This window comes from Anopheles nili, chromosome 2 (genome assembly GCF_943737925.1).
Source record: "Anopheles nili chromosome 2, idAnoNiliSN_F5_01, whole genome shotgun sequence".
Classification (NCBI taxonomy): Eukaryota; Metazoa; Arthropoda; class Insecta; order Diptera; family Culicidae; genus Anopheles; species Anopheles nili.
Window position 1 is genome coordinate 29,276,328 of NC_071291.1, and position 8,112 is coordinate 29,284,439.

The 8,112-nt window shown below is 48.2% G+C and overlaps 1 protein-coding gene across 1 annotated transcript; it reads left to right on the forward strand.

Annotated features, from left to right (window-relative positions):
* The first annotated feature begins 4,209 nt into the window (after positions 1 to 4,209).
* On the forward strand, positions 4,210 to 6,461 carry LOC128720297 (Y+L amino acid transporter 2). The gene is made up of 5 exons (XM_053813958.1): positions 4,210 to 4,688; positions 4,888 to 5,238; positions 5,317 to 5,485; positions 5,681 to 5,881; positions 6,066 to 6,461. Exons 1-5 carry the CDS (start codon positions 4,210 to 4,212, stop codon positions 6,459 to 6,461), a joined length of 1,596 nt encoding a protein of 531 aa, XP_053669933.1.
* The last annotated feature ends 1,651 nt before the right edge of the window (positions 6,462 to 8,112 follow it).

Below are 8,112 nucleotides of genomic sequence, written 5' to 3' on the forward strand. Positions count from 1 at the left end.
ATGACGAATTTGATGCATTTTCAATTTGTATTGTTTACTTTCAGGCCAACCATTCGATAGATTAGAAGATCCTTCTTAAAATCAGGTAAATTACCAACGTTCATATAAAAACAATCATTTCATCAAGTATAATGCGAAATACCTCTAGATTTCTATAGGCTGATCCTTTATTTTTAATGATCGTTGGATGTTGTTTATGGGAGTGAGTTCTCAGTTTTTATCACTGTTTGATGGGCTTCTACCCTGTTTCTTGTTACATTTTGACGAGAGTAGGTCCGCGATAATGTCATGCGATTATTAAGATGACTTTGACGGTACAACATGCTCTAGTTGAGTGTCCTTCCAGACATCAGATCACCAGTTTTGTTGTCATACCTTTTAACTGTGGTCCGCTTCAACAAATCAAACAACTTTTATTAATCTACAATCCAGTTCACATCGTATCTCATTGCCAGCTCTGCATCAATGCGCATAGCTGCAAGAGTTAAACGCCGTTGCACTTCGTTCTTCAATGTTTCCGGCCTACGATTTCCAGCGGTGCTTTGACAAATAGCTGCAATTAATACACACACCGAGAAGAACACTAGCCGTCCGATTGGCGTGTATTAATCTCCGCTGATTGTGCACACTGTAGGAGAGGATGGGGAACACGTAGTATAATGACATAAAATTCCCAAAATTGTGTGTCCAATAAATACGATGCAATGCGGCCAACAAACGAGAGCGCTAGCGCTACCTACGACCTCAAATAGCGCGCAAAACATGGGCAAGCAATTGTTGACACGGTCGCATGCCCGGTCGCGTGCATTTGCATTGCGTCTCACTTACACCGAGGCATTATAAATGTATACAAATAAAATCAATGATAATGACTTCAGCAATTAAGTCGGCAATAAATAACTACGTCGTTTGAGCGGCCGAGGGCAGGATGCTGCTGCTTGCACAAGGACGTTGACGTCGGTTTACGCTGTGAACCGATGGCTGGGCGGTGTTGCTTGTTGCAACAAATGCATTATTTGCCGATGCGCCGGCTGCATTCCGGAAATGATTGCACTCGGTCAGACCGAACCGGGGCAGTGCACGGTTGTGAGGGGTTTTTGGGGTGGCTGACGGGCGTGTCGGTTATCTTTAGAGGGTGGAATTGCAACCCTGTGTGGGTGTTTCCGGTGTATGGGGATGTACCGGTGCATGGGATGTCCATTCCGTACTAGAAGAACGGTTGTCGAATGTCGTCATATGGCTTCACCATACCGCTCTGGATGTGCTTTTCCAATGCATTGGAAAGTGCTTCGAATAAATCAATTAATTACACCACTTATACGCACACCATCATAGTGTGTGTGTTTTCTCCTGAACAAGTAGGTGACTAAGGGAGGTTCCAATTTGGGGGCATCATGCCACCGAGAAACATCCGGACATTACGCACAGCGCAATCTAGCAGGCACGGCCGAACGCGCTACACAATTCGCGTTTTCTATTTCTAATCGCACCCAATCGACCGCTTCCTCGCGCTGAGGTGAAGCCGCGGGAACCTAGCGCCATTTGTCAGGAGTGAAAGAACCATCCCCCAACAAGAGACCGCCGAGAGTTCGTTTGCGGGCGATTTAAAACGGGTCACGGAGAAAGCCTTGCCCTAATTTCTGGCCGCTCTGCGCGCAGTGGTAAAGGTGAACGCGGCACAGCATGCAGCTGAGCTAGATGTGCTCGATTCGGTAGTTAGATCTTCGCTAGATGCCTGCCCTTTTGGGATGGAGAGAGTTAGATGGGACGAGAAAAGCAAACCGCTCTGCGTTGTCGGTTCGGTTGCGGTTTTGAATCACTTTGCAATGCATACTGCTGATAAATGAGGTGGTCTTGAGCATCAACCACAAATAACTCTCGTTTTGGAGTCCCGCTGGGGGCTTCTGATTATCGTCAATTTCTATTCGTACGAGGGAAACGTCAAGGTCTCGCTTTATCTGCTCGCTAATGGCACATCTCTTCAACACTCGAAGATGCCTTCATCAGGGGTATGTTTTTTTTAATTAAGAATTATTGCACTCCACATTCGTTCATTATCCATCCACGGCATTTAACGGGCCTCGGTCTCAATGTGTGGGGGAATGTTTTTAATTGATACCACATCTCGCCATATGTCACCAGAAGCGGTCATCCGGTGCGGGAAGATGGCTGTCTCCCATTGCTAAGTGATTGACACTGAACTCTGAACCAACCGATAGAGGGCCTGTCAAAGTGAGATCTTTTTCTCTTAAATCCATCCCGCAGTCCACTTCCCGGGGGCGCGTGTCCTTAATTGACTTCGCCAGTACGCCGCTAACCGGCATAGTACCCGTTTGATGTTCCTCGTATTGAACCGTGGTGTAAGTTTGCAACTCTACTGGCGAATACTGGTGCTGTGGTTCCCCGTGGGTTTGAGCGGTTTGTGTCCCAGCGGATGGGATTGGAAGAATCGCTGATGAATCCACTTTAGCCGATAATCATCTACACCCGGAGTGGTGGTTTCAAGTGGACGTATCACTTGCAACTCCTGCTGTACGGGTATCCAGTGGCTTTTCTTTGAGTGATTCGCGAATGAGGTTTCTCATGGATTTCGTACGGTTTTTGGTGGTTTTAATCGGGGTCACTTTTTGTCGATGTTCCTTCTGCTCGTTGTACATCCTTGAGGATTCTGGGTCATCCATGGCCAACCTCTAGTGCTCATTCATAATCACAACTAGGCGTCCATCGACCGGTTTCGCGTGTGTTCCGCCTTGTGACGCATCGTTAGCTACCGCGTGATAACCAAATTATCAGTTACTTCGCCAAATTAAGCGACAAATAGAAACCGCTTACCGCTTCAACCGAATCGCAATTAGCATCCTCCTTCACTCGTGCCATCTTCGCGGATGATGGCGGCTGCGGGGAACAACTAGCTTACCGCTTCACTGCGGACCGAAGTATGTTTGCCCGGGAACTTTTTTACCACCCTGTGTTTGGCACGATCGGATGTGGCGTGTGAAAAATTCTAAGTTGAAAAAAATAAGAAAAAAAACCTGTGCCAGCCACTGGCCTAGTGGCGAGAGATGTGTTAGGTTCTCCTCCATCAGTCGCTCTTCTATTGCTCCCTTCGACGTATACAGAGCTGCCCATGGGGGGGGCCATTTTTGATCATATCAATTAGATAGAAATCAGGTGTAGAAACAAACATTGTCCTCTGCCTGATTAACACCCGTTAATGGCGAAACTCAACAGCGTTGTCGTACTGATGCCGCAGTACGTAGCTTGCTCTTTACTGGACACCGGAGGGTGCGCTTAGTTGGAAAAACTTCACCATTTTACAAAACTGCCAGTAGCAGCATCTCGCTGTGGGTACGCGCACGTGTTGTGAGCTTCTATCGTCGCCGTTGCGTCCAGTTTGTTAGGTATCAATTTGTACTCGTCGGAAAGGCTAGTTCTCCTGGTGCTACTGATAAGACAAACTCGTGACAGCGACACCGTGACTCTTTGGCGGTTGCCAACCAAAGTTCTGGTTATGTTGCTGCATGCTAAGGGTCGAGGACGTTACTGATGGTCAACTGAAGCACTAGGAATCTAGCACAAACAACCCAAAGACGTTAGATTAAGAAGCAATTATCAAATTACGTGGGTCATATTTGGGATTCTAGTGCGTGTGCCTGTCATTGTTGGTTGATGCGTTCTCGCACGGTGTTTGGTGTGTGTTGATCCTCGGGAAGATCACTGATGTGCGTGAATATGTCCCTGCATGACGTTCTTTTTGGCGTGTGGCTTTGAAAAATGAACCTACAGGAGGTTCTTTTCTGTTGAAGCTTGTGCTTTGCGACTTATTTATTCCGGAAAGACTCGTGATACGCTTCCGATTCAACACTGGGTTATACGCGTGCAGTTGTTGGTCAACATAACGTTCAACTTCACTCCGGTTTGAGGTCGTTTGCATTCTAGAGCTCAAGCTAGCTTGCGCTAAGTTCGTGGTGCGATCATTTTAACGTTTTTGTCATCGTCGGGTGTGCCCTTTTTGAGCAAGTGTGTTTGTAAATTCAACCGATAGGGAACAACACGGTATCCGTTCCGCAGACGTATAGTGACATCATTAACTCAGCGTGTGTTTATGTTTTTTTCTTCATTTACTTTCATTCTTTCTCTCCTTCCACCCGAAGGAGTCCTCTCCCCTGGGTACGCACGTAGAGCAAGTGTCCGCGAGTAGGCCACGTGATGCCGCTGAAGCAACGAACGGCAGTGTTGGAGCTGCACTCGCCCACAGAGGACCAGCTGGTGTCACCTGGTGACGGTTCGATAGCTACCGAGTTCGGGTCCACCGCAGACCATGATCCTGGTACGGGATCAATGGCGTCGACGGGCGCCGAAGGACCGTCCGACCAGAAGGAGCAGAAGGACAAGGTGCAGATGAAGAAATCGCTCGGGCTCCTCGAGGGTGTCGCCATTATTCTTGGCATCATTTTCGGCTCGGGTATCTTCATCTCACCGAAGGGAGTCCTGCAGGAGGTCGGTTCGGTCGGGACGTCCCTCGTGGTGTGGGTGCTATGCGGCATCCTGTCGATGATCGGTGCTCTGTGTTACGCCGAGCTGGGTACGGCCATCCCCAAGTCCGGTGGGGACTACGCCTACATCTATGAGGCCTACGGACCACTGCCGGCGTTTCTCTACCTCTGGGACGCGACGGTTATATTCGTGTAAGTGTCCGATGTCGGTACCGAGAGCGGATATATCTGATTCCGGATGATCCAGAAGCACTCTGGTTGTCCGGAACCTGCTCAAGCGTGATCTAATGGTGCTGTTTTATGTTCTCGCTCTCTACTCTCCGGTGGATGTCCTTGGGCTCGGACATCGATTCCAATGCGCGTGTTCGATCGCCTGTTCGCGGTGTTCCAGCCCAAGCACGAACGCCATCATGGGGCTGACGTTTGCGAGCTACGTGTTCCAGCCACTGTTCGCGGCAGGCTGCTCAGTGCCGACGATAGGTCTGCAGCTGTTTGCCGCCGTCACCATCTGCGCCCTCACCTACATCAACGCCTACGATGTGCGGGTGACGACCAAGATGCAGAACGTGTTCATGTTCACCAAGATCGGCGCCCTGGTGCTGGTGATCATCGTCGGCGTTGCCTGGATGGTGATGGCCGAGGGCGGTATGGACAATTTCGAGAACGCGTTCGATGGCACGGTAACCGATCCGGGCAAGATCTCGGTCGCATTCTACTCGGGCATCTTCTCGTACGCTGGCTGGTGAGTGCACTCTGGGAACTCCAGGTGTTCCTGCGAACCGCACGGCGTTGTACTGACTTCTGACACGTACCCCTGTAGGAACTACCTCAACTTCATGACCGAGGAGTTGCGCGATCCGTACAAGAACCTGCCGCGTGCCATTTACATTTCCCTGCCCCTGGTGACGGCCATCTACGTGCTGGCCAACATGGCGTACGTGGCCGTCCTGACGCCCCAAGCCATTCTCGCCTCCGACGCCATCGCTGTGGTAAGTCTCTGGCTCCTGTCTTTGTGCTCAGGCGCTCTGGAGCTTGATGTCCTCAGACATCGCTCAGGTTGCCGGAATGCCGTTTTTGATACAGCTATTTTCTTTCTTTCTCTCTCTCTCTCTCTCTCTCTCTCTCTCTTCTCGTCGCTGCTCTCTCGCTTGTGCCCGGTGTTTGGTTTTCACCCTTACCTGTAGACCTTTGCCCAACGCGCCATGGGCTACGGTGCGTTTGTGATGCCCATCCTGGTGGCGATTGCCGCTTTTGGAGGGCTTTCGGTGCACATTATGACATCGTCCCGCATGTGCTTCGTGGGTGCCCGTAACGGGCATATGCCCGAGATACTGTCCCATATCAATGTGAACCGCTTCACGCCGATGCCGTCCCTCGTTTTTCTGGTGAGCAATTACATGCGCAATGCCGAAAGAGGCAGGACATTTGGGCAAGTACGATGTTGGTCGTCCTTTGCTTCAATGTGCTGCTCTGTGGTCCCATAGGTTTGTCAGTTTTTTTATCCCATGTCTCTCTCTCTCTCTCGCTCTCTCTCTCTCTCTCTCTCTCTCTTCCGCTGTCTCGTTGCAGTGCGCACTGTCCCTGTTGTATCTGTTTATCAGCGACGTGTACGTCCTTATCACCTACAGCAGTATCGTCGAGTCGTTCTTCATCATGCTGTCGGTCAGTGCGGTGCTGTACTTCCGTTACACCCGGCCCGACATCCACCGACCGATCCGGGTGCCGCTCTGGGTACCGACGCTGTTTGTCATCATCTGCGCCTTCCTGTTGATCGTACCGTGCTATGTGGCGCCCTACGAGGTGGGCATGGGTGTGGCGTTGACCCTGGCCGGCATTCCGATCTATTACGTCGGGGTTGCCTGGAAGAACAAACCGCAGGCATTCACGGACGCGCTAGCATGGGTGACGCAATTTAGCCAGAAAATGTTCATGACCGCTAAAGAGGAAGCCGACACTGAGCAGTAGTTCGCTCGCCGGAGCCCGACACTGATGACAATATTTGCAACCGGGGAGGGTTGTTGCGAGAAGAATGTAAAAGGGCGTAAGGGTTGGCAAACATCGCCGTTCGCGTTGGGGGAAAAACACCTTTTGATAGGAAGCAAGATAGCAGACCCGGCTGAGGGCATTTAAGAGTACGCAATATCAAGGAACTGACTTACCCTAGTACTTTATCTACATGACTTTACTGTGCTTGAAGCTGTTGGGGAAAGTGTTTGTGAAGAGTGAAGAGAAAGTCTGATGGTTTTGTTCTTTAAGATGTGTTCCATTTTATTTTAATTCTAACATCGTTTGTCGTTTAATGTCAATTATAGTCTGCCCACCTTAAGAGCACATGCAAGATGCATTTAGTTATTTTTTGATGTATTTTAACCTTCACCAATCAATCTCGAAAATGAATCATAGACATATTTAATTACATTAGGACAAACACAATAGAAACTATCCCAATCCCAACCATGACCATGGATGTTTCGTTTTTTATCTGTAGCTAAATAATAGACTCCTTCGCTGCCATATGATCCTTGCTATGTGTAGCACTTTACAATTATGTCAAAATCGAAACCTTTTATGTTGTTTTCGTTTATAAAATTAGGGTATACATCTTAATAATTCAAATAGCTTATATATTTTGTATCATTTAAGTGTGTTTGTTTTGTTAATTCAAAGAGGCATTCATTTTTATTTAAACTCAGAACCATTTGGAGGAAAACGTGCTTAAAATTGTTCCAACATAAAACATAACTATCGGTACTTACAGTTACATTGTTACTTTACTTGTTCCAATTTCATCTGGCAGCTGGCTTAATTTCTCTAAAACTAGTTTTAAGCCGTTAGAGAGATCCTAAGAATGAGAAAAATATTATAAAATATCCTTTGCAACAAATAAAATCATTGAATCGTAAGGTCGTCATTTCTTGCCAGCAAAGGAAAATAAATGCATTTGTACATCCGTTCGCTCATCCCACCGTGTGTTGGCATTTAAAAGCACCACACTGTGCAGCTAGGTTTAAGATCGCTTCAAACGGCCTCTCTATTATTCACAAAACAAGCACTCTCATCGCGCATAAAAGACATTGCATGCTAAGACATTGGGGCAACTTTTAAACGCTTAAATTAGGGTTACGGAAGAGATTATTTGGAGGACGAAATTGCGTTGCTGCTTCTCCTTAAATCTTCATGCAGTAACGCGCCGCTATCGTTTGCATAGGGTATTCAGGAGCAAAGTTAACGATTCATACCTCGAGACATTACCGCAAGGCCCTTTTGCCCAAACACATTCTAGTAGTGAGCAATTGGTATCCCAGAAACTGGACCCGCACGGCTAGGCATTAGATTGCAAACCATCAAGACTACAAATTGGCGCCAAACGACGAAGGGAGCATTAGGTTATAGCAGCAGTAAAAGTGGCTTGCGAGGGATCTGAATCAAGCAACATGTCTTCCGGAGCGGAAATGTCTTCATTCTGTCATCGGCTATATTTGTGGCACGAGGTGCTCGGAAATAAAAACGATATTATTAAGCAAAGCGAGCCGCTCGCTGCTGGTGTTGTCTGTCGCTGGGAAATGCGGAGAAGTTGGCAAAAGGAAATGTTATTACCGTACAGCTACTTATCACC